This window comes from Halichoeres trimaculatus, unplaced genomic scaffold (genome assembly GCF_033239565.1).
Source record: "Halichoeres trimaculatus isolate MK-OKI-2021-1 unplaced genomic scaffold, fHalTri1.1 fHalTri1_scaffold_19, whole genome shotgun sequence".
Classification (NCBI taxonomy): Eukaryota; Metazoa; Chordata; class Actinopteri; order Labriformes; family Labridae; genus Halichoeres; species Halichoeres trimaculatus.
Window position 1 is genome coordinate 4,593,378 of NW_027437197.1, and position 20,202 is coordinate 4,613,579.

The 20,202-nt window shown below is 41.3% G+C and overlaps 1 protein-coding gene across 1 annotated transcript in view; it reads left to right on the forward strand.

Moving 5' to 3' along the window:
• The window catches only part of wars2 (tryptophanyl tRNA synthetase 2, mitochondrial), a 29,691-nt gene extending 10,993 nt beyond the window's left edge, over positions 1–18,698 (forward strand). The window contains exons 2-6 of the mRNA XM_074694947.1: positions 5,944–6,204; positions 11,199–11,279; positions 11,743–11,825; positions 12,193–12,311; positions 18,101–18,698. Coding sequence (XP_074551048.1) covers positions 5,944–6,204; positions 11,199–11,279; positions 11,743–11,825; positions 12,193–12,311; positions 18,101–18,549 — 993 coding nt within the window. The 3' untranslated portion in view covers positions 18,550–18,698. The remainder of the gene's footprint in view (positions 1–5,943; positions 6,205–11,198; positions 11,280–11,742; positions 11,826–12,192; positions 12,312–18,100) is intronic.
• Positions 18,699–20,202: the final 1,504 nt, after the last annotated feature.

Sequence of the window (20,202 nt, forward strand, 5' to 3'; positions counted from 1 at the left end):
CGAAAATAATTGAGAAATTTGTTGATTTTAATGCTATGAGGGTATGAAGCTCGTTGGACCGTAAAAATCTGTAATTTAGCCGCACTATTGTGGTTCAAAGCGTGTGAAAAACCTAGCCGCTCACAGTCCGCAAACTACGGCTTCAGTGTGATTCAAAATGTTTATTTTGATGCCACTACTTTTGTTACAAAATTGGTTGTATCACATTTTAGGTTTTGAGGTTTGACCATAGTCTCTTACCTATAGCGATGTACAGCCTGTGTCCAAAACAGGGTAACCGTCATCAATCATGCACATCAGCTGTTTCGCTTTCTGCACGCGGTAAATGTTTACTTCGTCACGTCACTGATTCGGTGCTACTGGCCTTAAAGTGATACTCCACAAGTTGGGTCCTATCACAAGGTTTAGGGCAGAAATGACCCCTATAGCAGTGTTTTTGTGCAGCAGAAGCCCAGAGCGCTTGCACCAAACACCCCCTCCCTGCTCCTCTGCAGGTTTCCTCTGCACTCAGACGGGGCCATATTTTACTTGACCAAAAACACAAATAAACAGACTCCCTCAGAAAAAATCTGATATCAGTCTGCATTCACGCTTTATTTAGAGAATTTTCAGCGCGTGACTTTCACACAAAAACACCGCTAAATAAGGCTCTAGTTCTCATCGTCGCTACCTCTGCTGCAGAGCCACAGCTGGCTACAAGGCGCTCGCCGCTTAGTGTACGTGCGCAGCGTGCCAGATATAAACAAATGCAGGTAGTCTGCCAGGACGAAGAGACACGATGAGAACTAGAGCCTTATTTAGCGGTGTTTTTGTGTGAAAGTAACACGCTGAAAATTCTCTAAATAAAGCGTGAATGCAGACCGATATCAGATTTTTTGGTGAGAGTCCGTTTATTTGTGTTTTTGGTCAAGTAAAATATGGCCCCGTCTGAGTGCAGAGGAAACCTGCAGAGGAGCAGGGAGGGGCTGTTTGGTACGAGCGCTCTTATCACGTCAGGAGAAATAAATCTCCCACATAGATTAACCACGACTTGGACTAAAATATGTGTAACAATGCTTTACCGCGGTAATTACGGTATAGCAAAATTCATTTCGTGACAACATATGAATCTGGTGACAGTGATGAAACCGGTATACCACCCACTCCTAGGTCAGATATGGCGGTCACCCATGGCGAGGTAAACTGGGTGGGTATATTTTATCACTCCTGGCTCTGAGGCTCAGTATTCGTTACAGACATTAATTGCTTTACAACACTCGCTGTCGGCTCTGTCATCATGCTGTGGTTGATTTAGTTCCTCGTGCAAACTTCCAGGAACCAACCCGGCCCGTGTTTAAAGACACCTCCCTCCAACAGTAACACGAAGGTGTGCGGTGAAGCAGCATAATGCGCTGCTGCAATCGCCCAGTGGCTAGTTAGCCGCGGCGTTGACTCTCATTTGACACTCGATTGGCTCAAATGACACCATTACCATGTCTGCATGGCTAATGGCTTCCCCCGGGGGCTGCAGCAGAGGCGAACATGCGTTTGGCGTGTCAGCTCGAGGTGAGAACACACATGAGCCAGACTCGGGGCCCCGTCCGCACCCAAATCAATCCTGACACCTCTTAAGAGGCTCTCAGCATCAATGGCACTCCACTGCAATTACCCCGTCGGTAATGACATAAGCACCCAGTTCCTTCCTGCCTCTCTGTTGCAGGGCAGCGACCAGCTCCCTCAGGCCAGTCGATGGAGACTGTGTGGACCACGCTGGCCCCAGAACAGTTGTTATTTGATCCCTGAGGGCCCAGAGATGGGGAAGCTCTCAGCCGGACTGGTGGGAGAGCAGCTGTTATCTGATCTTCCAGGCTGCGCCGAGCCGGTCCCTCAGTCAGATTGGATGTGATGTAGCCCAGCTAGCTGTCAGGATAACCGGTTTCTCAGCAGCGAGTGAAGAGGATATCCTCTGAAAGCTTCGGGTTTTAATGATTAGTTATGATAACCTTGAGGTGTGCAGCCTGGGAACGTATAATCGCCGGTCAGATCTGAGGTGATAACACCGAGATCCCGCGGGTTTTGAGGGGGAAAGTTTGAAAACGGGCTCCTCTGTCCAGCTGGTGTTGTTTACGAGCCTTCAACACGTCTCCTGTCCTGTTAAAACAAACTTAACCTCATTCAAGCTGTGGGTCATTTTCTGTCAAAGTTAAACATTTATAGGAACAATATCAGCGCAAAGTTTGAACGTATTTTGATCCTTTATCACATTTATCATCAATTAAATGTCCTTTCAAACTTTTTATCTACTTGATTTTATTGCAAGACTGCACAGACATCTTGCAGGCTTGAGACAAAACTTTAAAAAAGTGGTTTGAGTTTAAAAACAAACATGGGCAATGTCTTAAATTGCAAGGGTTAATGATAGGGATAACAAAATCAGGATTCTTTGTCAATTTTTTTTTTTCCCAAATTCAAATTCTTCATTTCAGCCTCAGTTAGGGATGGGTACCTTTCACATTTGAAACGATACATTACCGATGCCCAGTACCTGGCAATCGGTATCGGTACTCAATGGTAACAGTTTTTGGTACTTTTTGTGTATTGATGTGTCAAAAAATATACATTTGTTCAATAATAAAATCTCTTTTTTTTCTATTTAACATATTTATTCTTCAATATATAACCTTGCAATGCTGTGTTCATGTCCAGCATGAAAAATCGCCTTCTCTTCCACTCCCTCACAGTCACAAGGATGCATTTGGATACCTAAACATGGTACCTTTCGATTGTACGTGAATCGGTACCTGGTACTTTTGACTGAATTCGGTTGGTACCTTTGATTTAGGAATCCTACCTTGGATTGATAAAGCTGTAGAAAATAATACAATTATAACGGTTGTCACTTGAGCCGCGTGTCCACCAAACAATCCAGTTCGGTTCAGTACGGTTTGGTACAGTTAAGCCTGATCCAGTTTGCGTTTCCACAGCAAACTGTGCCCTCTCGTGGTGGGCGGCGTGTAAGCCGGATACCGAAAGCCGCAGCTGTTAAACAATAGTGTGCGACACAGTTTACCCCGCTAATAAATCCAACAAAGAAGAAAAACTGACACAGTAAACAAAGAGCAAAGATGAAGACATGCAGCATTTTGTCCTCTCTGTGATTTTCATGTAGCTCTTTGATACAAAGAACAATCAAGCTTTGTTTCAGAGAAGTCTGTGTGCCGCCAGGAGAAATACAGCCGCTGTTAGAGTAAGTGACGACTCTTTTGACCAATCAACGGTCTGCAGTGTTGTAGCTCCACCTCCTGAGAGTGGATCAGTTCAGTCTGGCACCCATACGAAAGGGTCCAAAAAAAGTAGGCCGGCTTGTCTCTGTTTTTAGGGATCTGTCCCGGGATAGGTCAGTGGAAACGCCGCAAAATGCGTGCCGTACCGAGACGAACCGAACAGGTCTGCTTGGTTCATGTACCAGTGTGCTATATGAACAACATATGTAGTTTTTAAGAGCACCGACTGCATGAAGGCACTTTATTTCTTTGCCACTCCACGTGAGCCCACATCTCATTTTATTCGGTTTTTCGGTCTTCTCTTCTTCTGCTATTGCTGAGTCTTCTACTCCTTCCTCTTCTCCTGTTTTGACTGTACAGTTGTCAACCGAGCTCATTACTGCTCCCATCACTTCAGTGTGAACCACAGTTAGGAGTCAATTGTGCCAGTTGTTGGGGCGGTTGTGTTCTCACTGCACAGGAACTGCTACAGGGCTCGAATGGAAGCGAGCCGAGACCACCTATTTTTGGCGATCTTGGCCCACTTGTTTTGTGGTATTAAAAATCAAATTAAAAATCGTAAATATCAAAAAATCCCATTTTAAATTGAATCGTGATATTACCATATTGTCCCAGCTCTAGTGAATGTGTGTTGGAGTAATCTTTGGATGAGATTGTGAGCTGCTCTGAACGGCCTTTCATAAAGACACATGAGATTCCGGCGAGATTACGATGAGATCTGCTCAATCTGTGACATCACAAGTTGGTGAATTTCCAAAACAGGGTAAATTTGCCGTTAGAGATAGAGAAACATCAGTAGAGGAGGCCTACAGGGTGCTGGAGGGGTCTTAAAGAGACAGCGTCTCAAACAGAGGAGATCTGTGTGAACCTCATGTTCTGCTGTGACCTCGTCCATCTGGAAGTTCATGTTTAGAAACGACATTCCTCCTCCACCTCAATAAAGACATCATCCCGTCTCACCTGTGAGCCGAGCCCCCTGCCAAACCACATCACCGCACCTCTGCCGGGAACCAAAAACACTTTGTCTCTCTAACTGCCCAACAAAACACCAAGTCCCAGCCTCCATCTTTGTGTTTTTCTGCGTTGTTGAGCTCCAATCTTCTGTGAAACGACTCTGGTGAAGCAGCCCGAGTTTCTGCGTGCAGTTGTGGTTTCACGTCTCATGACAGGTGCCGCTCTGCTTGCCCTCTAATTGTCTCATGTGGCGCTCGGTGCCATGAGCAGCGGTTTAAAGCTTTCTTCTGGCACGGCTGTTTGAGAGCCAAGGCTCAGCGGAGTGGGTCGATGCCAGACGAAATGAGGCGGTCTGGCTGGGCGAGGCTGTGCAGAAAGAGAAAGACAATATTTACCTAAAGAATCACGCTTTGAGTTATCTCCTCATCCTTCCAGAGATGCATCGACTAATCTAACTCTGGTAATTAGCTCTAATGTTTGATTCCCCCTTCATTCCTCTGTCGGTGTCCTCCTCTCTGTGGTAACTGAGGCCTTGGAGTCGTCTGGGTGGATGTAAATGGTTATTGTTGGCCGCTGAGGTGATGCATTCTTTGCCCTGGATGTGTTTGGGAGAGAACAGAGGTGCTAGCCATGAAGTTAGCATCACGGTAACACAAGCATGACGGCTGCTGGCCTCCAACCTGCCAAGAGTTTAACACTGACACTTCAGTCCCTGCAGGCGTCTCCAGTTGTGACTTTCTCACCTTTTCACCTTCACCCTCTTGCACAGAAAACCAGTTCGTTTTTTCTTCTTTTTCCCTGTCCTCATTTCTTTCCTCAACTCTTTATTTAACGTTTCTCTCTTGCTGCTTAGGTTTTTTCTGCTAGTTTGTGTCAATGTTAAAATTATACAAATCTGAACTAGATATTTCCTGCTACAACTTTGTGGAGGTATTTTATTATATTTCTTTTTTTTTTCTTTTTATTCTTTTATTATATTTCCAACCCGTACCGTCCCACTTCTTGGTATCTTTCTTGTTGGGGTGCCAGACATACCGATGCGACCCCAGAAGGTGGAGTTAGAAACACTGCGGCCCGTTAATTTGGGCACCGATCCAGCCTTTCTTGTCCTGATACCGATACCTGGGCTTTGGGTATCGATCGATACTGATCCTGATCTGATACCAGAGTTAAAAAATGACCTGCATGCTCTACTGTGGGATAAGACTGGTAATGTTTTGAGTTAAAGACAAAAATGAGTGTTACTGTTTAAATTTTCAACAGCGGTTGGGTGAAAAAATGCTTGAAAATGTACAGAAATGACTATTTCATCGTTAAATTTTATACCCTGTAGACTAAATAATGGTTTAGCCTTAGTAACAAGTTTGGACCAATCCTTTCCCACCAATACCTGATCCAGCTTTGAGGGGCTGGATCAGCACCGATACCCATTGTCAGCATCCCTAATGTTAATTGGTTGAACTAGTCGTCCCTTCCTCTCACAAAGAAGACGAATTGCTGGACGTCTTCAATCATTGCTCTTTGTTGACTGCGATTTTCTTCTTTGTTGGATTTATTTACTCTATGTTGCACTGCTATGCTGTCATGCTAATAAATAGCTGGAAATGCAGACAGGATCAGGCTTTTTTGATCCGACCCGTACCAAACTGAACTGATCCTTACCAGACCGCTCAAAAACGAGCTTAGCATAAATCTCCCCTGATCATATCTCGTATCTTTCCTCCAGGTGCCTTCAGGAGGTGGACGTGTATTTTCAGGGATTCAACCAACCGGGGTTCCCCACCTGGGTAACTTCCTGGGTGCCCTGGAGAACTGGGTGGCCCTACAGAACCAGTATCCCTCAGTTCTGTACAGCATCGTGGACCTGCACTCCATCACCCAGCCTCAGGATCCGGACCAGCTCAGGAGCAACATACTGGACATGGCGGCCAGCCTGCTGGCCTGTGGCATCGACCCGGATAAGGCGGTTCTCTTCCAGCAGTCTCGGGTGAGCAGAAGGTGGTTTCTTAAGGATTTTGTAGTTTACAAGAAATGAGGTGAAATGGGGATTTCAGATACAGAGATGGATAATTGTACAGCTTTTCTTACATTTTATTCACTGTAGATTGTTGGAAACTGATAAAAGACAATGGAATGGGGATATCCTGATCTCGATCCCAAGTATCGGATTGGGACGATTCTTGCATTTTTTAAAGTTTTGGTGATCGGGAATTCTAGCTGATCCTCTCAACTTTTCATTCACGTTAGCCATGTCTGTGAATAGCATGATGCTACTCTGCCTTCTGGTATTCCCTCTGTTGCTGGGTTAGCGCAGCTAGCTCGTCCATCTTATTGGAGATAGATCTTACGTTCCCAATAACAATGGATGGAAGGACAGGTCCATGTCGTCACTTCTTAGCTCACACCTGAAAACCAGCACGTCGTCCTCTCCTCCTTCTCCTCACCTTGTGGGGAAACATCCGGCCTTGCACCAGTTAGCATTGACATGCTACAGGCTGCTAACAGCCGAGTTCACATGTAAACAATGCAGCCATGGTTACATGTAGGATCTCCAGACAAACACAGGAGCAGAAATAGTAAAAATATCACTGAAGCCACAAAAAGTTTGGTGTACATGACCAACAAATGAGCCATACAAAGTAATGATCCACTCCAAATGGAAAGATTACGAAAAGGAGACGAAATAGTTACAAGAAACAGACAAGGAAGAGAGCTGCTGCAAAAGGCAGCCATAGCTAACAGGGTTTAAAAGTATTAAAAATAGATGTGTCTCCTCTTTCAAAGGCAGCTTCTCGTCCTCTCCAAGTTTCCCGTGGCGACAGCCGTCCATCCTCGACTGTTTATTTTACAGCCGCTTATTTGATCGCTCCTGATTCTTATCTCCAGCGTACGCTCTGGAAACTCACAGGGGCTGAAAAAACATTTAACTGTAAAAACCACTATTAAAGCTTCGGCTTTGGCCACATGAAGGAACGAGGGATGAGGAAAGGCTGATCGGAGATTTCTGTTCAGTCACTGCGAGATCAGATCAGCTGTTTGGTTTTCCTTCATGTCTCGCTGTTTTCGTTAATTTCTCACAAGTCTGGGATTGTGAGAGTTAACTTCAGTCCATCTGTGTTTCTTTGCCAAACCCCCACCTCTACACACTCCTTCACTCACTCACAGTCCTATTTTTATTCCCGTTTAGCTTCATGCCACATAACTTGGCAGCGGGACGACCCTCCTGTTGAACACGCCTGCTCCACATGTAAAAATACAACAGCTGCCCAAAGAAAATACTCAACTCCATTGAAAAAAAAAAGAGAAACAGAAAGAGAGCAGATCTGGCGATGAACTCCACTCAGTTGTTGAAGAGAAGGAAGTAAATGAATCAGCAGATCCACAAATCCTCCAGGGTTAGAAAGGTATTGATGACAAATGTGGATTTCCTCTGCAGAGCCAGCTCTAATCGGTTGTCTAAAATCCTTTCTCTGCCGTCTGAAGAAGCAAAAATCACTCTCAGTATCTGCATGAACGAGCTCCTTCTTCCTTCAAGACTTTTATTGCACTTCAAAACAACATCCTTTCCTTTCTGCGCTGTCATCGACATCTGTCCCATCTCTGTCTGCAGAGTGTAATGAACACCGACCCCCTACGTGTTCGCCAGAGATCCCTCTTTATGTCCTCGCTGTTCGCCGTCGACGTCACGCTCCCCAGAATGCTTTTCAAGCTAGCCGCAAAAAAAAAAAAAGGGGATGGCAATATAGCCAGCGTCCATAAACTTTAATTTGCTGAGCAGAAGGATATTTCCTGCATCCTCACACACATTTCACTCCATGAAAGCGGATACGGTTAATTTACTGCCGCCAGATGCACGAGCTCCGCCGCGCTCCACCGCGCTCCACCGGCGTGAAGATTCATCTCTGCTCCGCATAATGACGCCATTATTGATTTCTTTTAACCACAGGTGGGAGCACTTTGTCATTAATCTGATTCATTAGCAAACCAGTCAACAACAGCTGAAGGTAATCTGAAAACAAAACAAACCTTAAAGGGCGAGTTCGCGTATTTACGCCACAATAAAAGCAGAAGTTGTCAAGATTATTTTAGTGTTTATTAGCTGGCTTCCTCTGAGTAATAAGCTCCTGTGATTTACAAACTCTGATGTGACCCCAGCTGGTTTGAATCTGAGACTGTTTCCGTGGTGGTAAATCACAAAATATGTTAAAGTGAGTGTTGTTTAACTTTATCTCTCAGTGTGGGAGCCTCTTATGGTTAGAAAGTGTAAGACTCCATCTTATTTAAAGTAAAAGATTGTTCAGATTCTCAAAACAATCTGCAGTTAAGGTATTTATTTATTTATTTTTAAGATGAAACAAGTAGAAGAAACATTTTAACTATATTTTAAAGCTAAATCAGGAAATAAATAATATCTATCCTGGCTGTAAACACAGGTGTGAGCAGGTGCACTGAGTCACAGAAGCAGCCTGATCAGCAGTTCTCCTCTCTGCCACTTGGAGGCGTTAGGCAGTCACTCTCCTCTTCCTCCTCCTCCCCCTCCTCCTCCTCCTCTGCAGCTGTCCCTGTGCAGAGCTCTCATCCATTCATCTGTTTGTTTAATGTGTCGGTTTAATGGGCTTCTCCTTTCCTCCTCTCTGCGGTGACGAGCATTTGTCTTTGTATCTCTGACTAAATGAAGAACACGTGTCTGATTACACATGTGTGTATGGAGGGCACATGTATGTAAACAGATATGCTTGTATATAAGTGAAGTTGGTGTTAGGGCTTTTAATGAATGCTCCAAGCTAGCTTCACAAGGAAAGCCATGCACATCCTGTAACTTCTTGTTTGGGCTGCAAATTATGAATCACATATTTTTTGTGCTGAATGAAGGTCACAATTCTCTTGCACATTTTTACTATTTCACAAAATGTTCATTACACTGATGAACTTTAAGAAAACAAAAGAAGAATATTCAGATGGTTGTTCTGATTTAGCCACAGCCAGCAGCAACTCACGTGTTGTAAAGACGCTTCACCTTTGGCTGAAGGAGAAGGCAGTGGCAGTGCTGTGATTGGAGGACATTCGTTTACAAACCAGCCCGTAAAATAAAATGCTTAAGAATCATCCATATTTAGAAATAAGATCATGGACGTGTGTGAATGGAGATTTCCATCTCTGAAATATCAATCGTGTAGCCTGACTTTCTCACTTGAAAAAAAATAAAACTAGTGTTTTTGTCTTCTTTTCAGTAGAAAACGTCTTTTTAGACTTAACATAAGCTACATTCACCTGAGCAGTCCAGAAAAATTATCTTATTGTCTTATTTCAACTTTTTTAAAGACAAAAATGAGGTCTGAATTGCTGTAACAATGGAACAATAGAGAAGTTGCTTGCATTAAGACACTATTCCAGTTATAAGCAAATTTTCAAGCAGTTTTTTCATGTTCCGTTCCATTTTTTACTTGTTTCAAGGGGTTCACCAATCACAAATTTCTGGCTGATTGCAATCTTTAATAAGCCTCACCTGCCGATACAGATTTTTATTATTTTTATTCTTTGTAACTGAAAGCATTTACTTCAATGTTTCAATCTTATTTTATTGAAAATCATTGAACAATACCTGTGAAACAATAAAATCTTTATGTTTTAACTTAAACAACCAATAAAGTGTCCTGAGGTTTAGGTCTCAGAGCAAAAAGCAACAATCATTTGAATCACCCCCCAAAATTAAGGAAATCGGCACCGATGGATCGATCGATGCATGTTGACTTAGACCTCATTTTTGTCTGTAAATAACTTAAAACAAAACACTTTTCTGGACTGGTCAGTTGAATGATGCTCATATCAAGTATAATCAGACATTTCTTACTTAAAATTTAACAAAAACACTTGATAAGATTTCATTTTTTTGCAGTGCTGTATGTGAATAATGAAGAATGAGGAGAAAGGGTTTAGCTTCTGCTCTGTATTTAAAGTTTAAGGCCAGTGCACTCATCCCCATCCCTAAACTTTTGTTGATTTCCTGCATTTGACACATTAAAGTCCAGGGGAAGGTTTTTCTTAGGGATGTACCATATATTGTTATCAATATTGGTATTGGGTGTTATTAACTCACTAGCTGACCGCATTTTTAGAGCATCTCAAACAATCTTTCAAGACCCAAATAATGTTGTTTTCTCTGACCATGTAAACACCCAAACTACCGAAGAAGAGTGGTCTCTCTTCTTTTGTCTCTCTTCCTATTTTCGATTAAAAAAACAGACAAAACAAACTTTTTTTGATCGCACTCCATCCTTTGATCCTCTTCATCGTCGTCTTTCTGCACTATCAAGCAGCTCTTTCTCTCTGAACTACCTCGATACATCATCTCTGATTGTTTTGTTTTTTCTTTAACCAATATCGATGTTGGTAAATATCGGTTATCGGTCATAACAACAATATTGATATCATATTGGTGCGTCCCTAGTTGTCCTGGGTCTCGTTGGACTTCATGCCCCTTCACAGATTTGCGTTTTTTTATTTTTCATAGACACATTTTACTTTTTTTAATGTAGTTTCAAAGCAGTTTTTCTCTTTTAAAATAAGCATTAAAATTAGTCATCATTGGGATGCAGTACGAATTTTATGAATTCGCTGCATTTTGTTCGGTTCAAGGCTTATAATATTCATGTTAAAAAGCTTTTTACTTATATATAAAGAATTATTCATGTTTTGACTTTAAATATTTCTTTTTCTACACTCATTCCTTATTGTGAAACACCAAAACATCAAGTCCAAGTCCTTGAATGTGTAAACTTTGAGGACAATAAACCTGATCTACTTCTGCTCCTCAGCATAACTTGAAAGCTAGCTGACGTTGAGTCTGTTTATGTAAACGAAGTCAGCTACTGATGATGTCTTAATTTGTCTCGTAGGCAAAGATTTCCATCCATATCTTGGAATAATAAATGAATATTGCACATGTCTTCTTCACTTCTCTAATCTCTCATCCCCTCGCAGGTATCGGAGCACGCCGAGCTCTCCTGGATCCTCGGCTGTCTGACCAGCATGCCGCGCCTCAGACACCTGCCTCAGTGGAAGGTCAGACTCTAGGAAACCTTTGTTTTATTGTTTATAATATTAATGATAATTGGTGTCATGTGTGTCTGACTCTTCTCTCATTGTTTCAGAATCAAACTCTTGAAAATCACTTTATGAGCTGCATAAAAACTCTCTTTTTTTCACCTCGCTCTGAGTCCTCGGCATCCCTCCAGCTTCCCTGTTGTCTGTTTTATCATTTTCTCCATCTTTCCCACCTGCTGGACTTTTCAGGCGTAAATAATTACAGTTGTTGTTAAGACGCAGTGATGGAGCCAGAAAGTTCCCCACTGCTTCATAGGAAACAGCTTTTGTTTACCCGACATGAGTTGATCGCAGACATGGTGGAAAATGCCGCGTGAACTCACTCGTGCTCTGTCAGGAGCTGAAAGTCGATGGCTCGTACGGGTGAAAACGGTTCCTTCAGGGTTGATTGTTTTTCTTCTGTCTTTTAATTTTCCTGCAGATGAAGAGCAAACAGAAGAACGAAGGCAGCGTTGGTCTCTACACCTACCCCGTCCTCCAGGCCGCAGATATCCTCCTCTACCAGTGAGATCTCAGGATGTGTTTCTGTTATTCAGTGATTTTCAAACCTCCACTTCATGTCTGTGTCTGTGATCACCAGAAAGAGACTGAGCTACTTCAGCCCCTTTTTTATTTGAACCATAAAACAACCAAAACTTAATTTCCTGTGAAAAGAGGGCCAGAGAGAAGCTCCTCTCCTCTGCTCTCTGGGTTTTATTAAACATGAAATAAATGACCCGTTTCCTCCACACTGACAGTTGCAAAGTTTCCAAACCTTCGCTTGAAGAGTCAGCTGCAAGTGTCTCCATTCTGAGCCCACGTCTTGTCGTGTGTTCATCTCCTCTGCTTTGTGCTGTGTGTTCAGTCCTGTCCCCTTTGGTCCCTCTTTCAGATCCACTCACGTCCCCGTCGGGGAGGATCAGGTCCAGCATTTGGAGCTGGCAAAGGATCTGGCTCGTATGTTCAACAACCGCTACGGAGAGATGTTCCCCGAGCCCGCCGCCCTGCTTAGTAAGAACACACACACACACACACACACACACCAAGTTTGAGTTTGAGTTAGTGTTGCCTGTGGAGAGTCAAATTGATCCTGAATTGAGGAAACAGCACAATGTCTGAATTCCTCCTCATCTCTGACTGACTTTTGTCTCATCATCCTCAAATCTTTAATCATGAAAACAATTTCAAATTAACACCTCATCGATCCCTTATTGGAAATCTTTTTGTCGTAGCAGCTTTAACAACAGACGAGACACCAGATCAAACGTTTAGCAAAAGAGATCTCTGCAGATCCTGGCTGATCTTTCTGTTTCAGTCCTATCTGTGTGTTTACTTGTCTAAAATCGATGATCATCACGGCCTGCATCCCCAAAATATCCCTCAGACGTTGGTCTCCAGCGTAAGGTCTAAAAAGTCTTTTAAATATTCTGCTCTTAATTCTTGAAAAAACCTCAGAAAGATCTGCCCCAGCCGGTCGACTTAGGGTTAAAAATATCGTTAAAATATCAGCCTGGGCCTCTGTTTCTGTTTTATAATTGTATTAATTGTTCCAGTAAACGCTTTGTTCGTATGATTTATTGCAGTTTTATTGTGAATTGTTTCGTGGTGAATGCACTGAGCTTGTGCAGATGAACCGTCTGTAACTGACTGTGCTGCTGTCTGAGCCGGGTCAGTCGTATAAAAGAGATTTTAATCTCAATGAGGCTTTTTACCAAGTTAAATAAATGATTATTTATTATATATGAATAGAATGAGTTCCTAATACCGGCACACAAAGCAATAAAAAAAAACCTAGTTAAAGTGACTTGTAGCGCCTTGATTTTTTAATATAAAGGAATAAAAATAATATATTTGACTTTAATCCAGATTTCAGTGTGCACTAACGACAGTTAAAGTTATATTTAAAAACAAATCCAGGATGGCAAAAAAAAATAAAGACAGAACCACAAACGTAGAAATCCTGGAGGAAAGGAGAGGCTGTGCATAAAGGTTAATACTTCGTCTTAGCAGAGGTTTACATTTTTATTTTATTGTTATGTATGTGTATAATCTTTACTGGGTTGTGTTTATTGTGATAAAATCAGAAATAAAATGTAACAAATATTAAAAAAAAAAAAAAAAAAAAAATTGGAAAATGTGTTTTTAACCTCCTGAGATCTGAGCTTTTGTCTGGTGTGCATCAATTATTTCTCCTTGCAATTTGGGACCAGACAGACCTTACAGTATACAAATGTTGGACCGTGTTTAGCATGGAGCTCTGAGATTTATCACTTACTGTGGATTTTGGACTCATCACTGCACTTTATACTCTAAAGTCACTTGGACTTCTTTAAGTGCGTGTCGACTTGGGCAGTGGTATGTGTTCGTTTAAAAAGCCATCGTTGGTAAAATTCCTGACTATCTTTCCTCCTTATTACTCTTGAAGGATGGTCTACATAACCTGAGATCAATGAGCTTTTTACAGTTTGTTGTTCTCAGAGTCCAAACTGAATTGGGAAAGAAGGCTTTTAGGTTCTCTGCACCTTCTGCATGAAATAACCTGTAGTCTGAATTTAAGCTGCAGAGCTTGGTGTCTCTGAATGTCTTTGAATCTGCAATGAAAGCTCTGGGATACAGAAGTTCTGAATGTCACTGTTTTTAACTGATGGCTTTTTATTGGTCTCCTCACTTTTTTGTACTGTGTTGATTCTGTGTGACTGTTTGTTGAAACTGTGTTTTGCTGCCATTCTTGGTCAGGTCTCCCTTGGAAAATAGATCTGCTGATCTCAATGGGATTAACCTGGTTAAATAACGTTTTAATCATAATAATAATTAGAGGTAGACCGATATTTGGACATTTGTCTCTATCAGCCATCGGCCGTATTTTCTTTTAAAAAGCCGATTTTTGATCCGTTGTATAAAATGATGCAATTTTTGATCAGGCACAAAAAAGATGAGCACCTCAAACTTGTGGAACCACTTGGATACATTACATACTTTTGTTCAAATTATGTTAATAAGTTTAAATTTCTTTTTTGACATTTTAAGAAGAGTGTGAATGTTTGCTACTGCGTGTTACATTGTGTGTTTACTCAGACAAAATATGTCATTGTTTTGAAAGCTGAATAAATGTTCAGAGGACTGGACACGACTTGTTGTAATAGATTTCTTTTAGTTGCTCAGAAATTGCTGCGTTTCACAAAAATGTGATAAATACATATTTATTTAACAATCGGCCTGAATATCAAATTGGAAAAATCGGCTATGCATATCGGCATCGGCTGCCCAAATTTTGGAAAACATCGGCATTGGCATCGGCCCCCAAAAAACCCATATTGGTCGACCTAATAATATAGTATAATCAGGGATAGGAACCTTTTACATTTGAGTACCAATGCCCGGTACCTGGCGATCAGTATCAGTAATCAATGGTACCAATTTTTGGTACTTTTTGTGTGTTTATGTGGCAATAAATATATAGATTTTTTTAATTATCAAATCTCAACATTTTTCAATTTAACACATCTTTTCTTTAATATGTAAACTTGCAATGACGTGTTCATGTCCAGCATGGAAGATCACCTACTCTTCCACTCCCTCACAGTCGCAAAGATGCATTTAGGTACAGAAACCTGGCAGCTTTTGATACCTAAGTAAGTTGGTAATATTTAAACCTGGTCTTTCTATAGAAAGTTGTAGTTTTAAGTTGTATTATTAAGTTATTAGTTATTTGTATTATTGTTTATAAATGCTCTGGTTTCATTCAGAAAATTTGGATCTGCTTTTTTTCTTTCTCTAGTTTCCTTCGGGAGTTCCTGTTGAAGTCTTTTACAGATAATGCCGCCGTCTTGTTTTCACAAAAGTGTGTGTAATGTTGCGATATCAACAAACGATGACCTGGGCAGTGTCTCTAAATGTGGCTAACAGGTCAAAGTTTAAAGAATTAAGTATTACAGGTCAGAGAGGTAGAGGTGTAGTTTAAATGCAAACTATAACAGGTAGAGAGCGTGTAAATGAAACAATAACTAAAGATGTAGTTTGGTAACTTCATCCAGCAGTACGGGGTTATAGGAGCTGTAGTTTTTGATAAACAGCAGCTGACTCAGAGGAGAAAGCTTTTTCATGCTTATTTTTTTTCTTTTTAAATCAAAAGTAAAATGAGAGGTCAGAGAACAGGACTAGAGACGTCCACAACAAGGATCCAAACAGACGTGTTTGAATCTGAATTTCTGACTCCGTCCTCCGCTCCGTACCCACGGTTTCTCACACACACATGGTCAACATGTTCCCGGTTTCATCCTCCCTGATCATCAGCATCATAAAAGCCGAAGATGGAGTCAGTCATGTGTGCAGAGCAGCTTTGATTAAAGAAAATCTTCTTCCTCGTGTATCAGAATAATAGAGTGATAATAGCTGTGGGGGGATGTCCTCGGGATGACTTCAGGGAGGGGTGTGTGTCTCTGTGTGTCTCTGTGTGTCTCTGTGTGTCTCTGTGTGTCTTTGTGATGTGATCAGCAGATCCTGGCACACAACGATGGATCCCTTCATTTTTTTTTGTTGGTCTTTGGCAAACCAGAGTTGCCAGTCACCACCATCCCTTTCAAACCGAACCAAAGACTCAGAGATTTTTTAATTTAAAAGAAATGAGACGCCGAGGGGGTGATGAGGAGGATGTGGGGAGGATGTGGAAGAGAAGAAGAAGAAGGAGTTCGATCTGGGAAGATGGAGGGAGGAAGGGGCTGATAAATCAGACAGGAGAGGAAATCCAGGCTCCTGAAGTCTGCTCGTCGCTTCACACACACACAGACGTAATGGGACTGTAACTCTTCTTTAGCTCTTGAACAGAGTCTGTCTTTGCCTCTTAAACCAGCAGCTTAAACACATTTAGATTTATAGAAATAATGTTCTGATAATGTCGTCGAACTCCTTAAAAAGTTGTCACAAACTTCACAGTGACATAAAGTTACAGTTAGCACAGAAAGCCGTCAACTGAAAATGCTCTGTCCTCCAAGTTTTCAGATGAGTGTTTGAGGATGTGAGGGTGATGATGAGGATGTGACTCAGACCGTTGAGTCTCAATCTCAGATAAAATCCTTCATTTAAAACGTGTTTGTAGTCAGGGATGCATGATATATTGGTATCAATATCCACCAATATTGGACATTTTTTAACACATCGGTGGATATTTACTCATTAGCTGCTCTTGAATGATCTTTCAGGACCCAAATAATCTCATTTTCTCTGACTATGTAAACACCAAAACTACCTAAGAAGAGTGGACTCTCTTCTTTTATGTCTCTCTTCCTGTTTTTGATCCAAAAACAGACAAAACAAACTGTTTTTTGATCACATTCACCTCGGGCGCTCCATCCTTTGATCCTCTCCATGGTTATTTTTTCTCACAATTGCACTATTTTTTCTCGCTGACGTACCTCGACACATCATGTCAGATTGTTTTTTGTTGTTTGTTTTTTGTTTTACTTATATCAATGTCTGTAAATATCGGTTATCGGCCAAAACAACAATGTTAATATCGGCTATCGGTATCGGCCAAATTTTAACATCAGTGCATCCCTATTTGAAGTCAGTGTAAAGATGCTAAACCAGCTGTGAAGTAAATTTTATTACATTGGTTTAAATGCTGGAAGCAATAAATAAATAAAAAGATAATATAAATAATTAATAAATAATAAATGCTGGATGCAAAAAATAATAGTAATAAACATTATGATAATAAAAATGATACATATCAACTATAATAAATAAAACATTAATACATAAATGAATAAATGCTGGAAGCAAAAAACAATAAAGAAATGAATAAATAAATAAATGATTAAAGCAAAAATTATAAATAAGTACATAAATAAATGCTGGAAGCAAAAAAAAACAATAAAGAAATGTATAAATAAATAAATAAATAAATAAATAAATAAATAAATAAATAAATGCTTGAAGCAAAAAACAATAAAGAAATGTATAAACAAATAGTGAATGCTGGAAGCAAAAAACATTAAATAAATAAATTAATTAATCAATACAAAAATAATGCTGGAAGCAAATAAATAAATAAATAAATGCTGGAAGCAAAAACATTGAATAAATAAATAAATAAAAATTGCTGGAAGCAAATAAATAAATAAATGCTGGAAGCAAAAACATTGAATAAATAAATATATAAATAAAAAATGCTGGAAGCAAATAAATAAATAAATAAATAAATAAATAAATGCCGGAAGCAAAAACAATAAATAAATAAATATATAAATAAATGCTGGAAGTATGCACCCGATGGTTGTTTTCATCCTGCAGAAGACGCCACCTGTTGGACAAACTCTGATTTGTTTTTCAGGGTCAAATGTGACAGAAAGCGTGGGCAGAGTGGGAGTAGATCAGAGACGAGCAGTTTCTGCTCCAGAGACGATTTAAATACATCAAATCTCTGCGCTCATTTGAAAAACAGACTCAGAGAATTACAAAGAAGTAATGCAGAAAACATCTGTGGTGGAATCGGCTGCTGGCGAAACTTATTTTACCCGTCAGAACTGGCCGGTGCATCTTTAGAGGAGATGATGAAGCTCAGCCTCTTTTATCATTTCTCTTTTTAATATCCTCTCCTGCTTTTATCTTTCTACCACACAAAGTTCACCAGCAGGAAGGATTTGTGGACTTTCTCTGGCGCTGGCTTTGTCTGGCTGGTTAAACTTCAGTGCTGTGTCATTTTTATGTACGAGGAGTTTGACGTTTCAAAAATCTGTGATGAATACGTCTTTAAAAAGATTTTCCTCAAGCTAATCCATCGCTCTGATTTCTTTCTACAGGCTCGACACGGAAAGTCAAATCTCTCCGTGACCCTTCTGTGAAAATGTCCAAATCTGACCTCCAAACCATGGCCACCATCACCATCACAGACTCCCCCGCCGACATCGCACTCAAGATTCGCCGCGCAGTCACAGACTTCACCTCCGAGGTCACGTACGACCCGGAGACGCGGCCGGGCGTCTCCAACCTGGTGCTGATCCACGCTGCGATGGCGGGGATCAGCACGGAGGAGGCGGTGCAGGAGGCCCGAGGTCTGGAGACGGCTGAGTATAAGAAAGTGGTCGCTGACGCTGTGATCCAGAGGCTGACGCCCATCAGGGAGGAGATCCAGAGGCTGAGGGGGGACCCGGGTCACCTGGAGGGAGTGCTGGATCAGGGGACGGGCAGGGCCAGGGAGCTGGCTGCTCCGGTTCTGAGGGAGGTCCGACAGAGGGTGGGGTTCTGCTGAGAGGCAGAAAGACGGACTGTAACCTCTTCCACTCCGGGGTGAAGAAAGATGGACACTTTCTGCAGAATACTCAAGGAGTCGGACTAAAAACTGATGATCTGACGACTTTTTCTTTGTTTTTGTTTGTCTCATTGAGCAACAACACTGTTCTTTTTTATATTTATCAGCCTTTAACTGTGGGTATGAAATTATTCACCTCTTTTCACTGTGTCAGAGATACGATCTGTTCAGACCCAAATGTTTTTATTTTTTTGTAAAAATCATGTTTATTTCTGCTTTTTTTGAATGGGTGTCTATGTGGTTTCTGGTGTTTCTGCAGCTGCCTCTAGTGGACAGTTGAAGAACTGCAGTCTTTAACACTTCCACACAGGTTTTCATATTTAAAGACCAAGAAGTCACACATTTATACGTTTCTGTTCAATCTGACACAGATATTTACAGTCTCGGTTTGATTCATTAAATCTGGACTGACAAAAAATTGAAAACACAACCCAGACTCAAACAAAGCTGTGGGACATTTTTAAGACTTCTTCCTCAGAGTTTGACGGCTTCAGAACAAATGTGTGCCGCTCATCAAACGTGGTTTACAGAAACGAAGAGATGGAAGAAATTAAAGAAGTGTGAAAATACCCAAATACCAATCAGAGAAAAGAGCAGTTACAGTCGCATAGTGGAAATGCTTTATAACGTATCCGCCTGGAGGACTCTGGTGGTGTTGTTTACTGTCTGCAGAGCAGAAACATGACTTCACAGGCTTTCTGGAAATTTATGAGACGGTTTCTGGACAAAACAAAACAAGGTATGTTTACTCATCCTGTCTCTGGAGTGTCATCTTGACCTGTTTTTATGGAATCTGTGTTTGCTTTAGCATTTTATAAACTTCAGGACAGCATCTTTAAAACTCAGTGGATGGATGGAGGGATGTAACTGTGGATGTGTTTTTAATCTGCTGACCTTCAGCCGCAGGAAAAACGTCGTCGACCCTCGGCTTCCTCAGGATGGAGCATCAAACATGGAGGAGCCAAGAGTGAAAGGTTTCACAGGTAAAGACTTCAGACTGAGCACTGAGGTGATGCAGGGTGTGTGGTGGGGAAAGTCACATGAGGTTTGGCCTTTTTGAGTTGCCGTAGTCTCTTGAAAAGACCAAACACAACTTTTAAACATGTTTATTTTTTTTTATCCCACTTGCAGAATGATGCACCTTAAATCTTAAACACACTCTGCCTTCACTAATTGAAAATGCACCTCTCAGTGTAAGCAATGTTTCTGCAGGGACTCAAACTACACACATATACACACACACATACACACACACACACACACACTCTCCACACAGCCAGGCCATGCAGTGTTTCTTTCCATCCTGGTGTTTACCTGGGAACAGAGTGTGTCCACGCTTTTTTTCTGGCTCTGGCAGCTGACGGTGTGTAAATGTAAATATATAGACTTAACGCACATGCGCAGACGCAGCACCATGCTGCTCTGCCTTGTAGCAGTATGACGAACACACCAGCCTGCGCTGCTGCGTTTTACTCCGGGTCACTGCACCGTCTGAAGCATGAATTAAAAACTTTTATCAGACTGATTAAATAAATTGAAGGTTTAAATTCAATAATTAACTTTTTTTTAAAAGCGAATTTCACGCGATTTAAC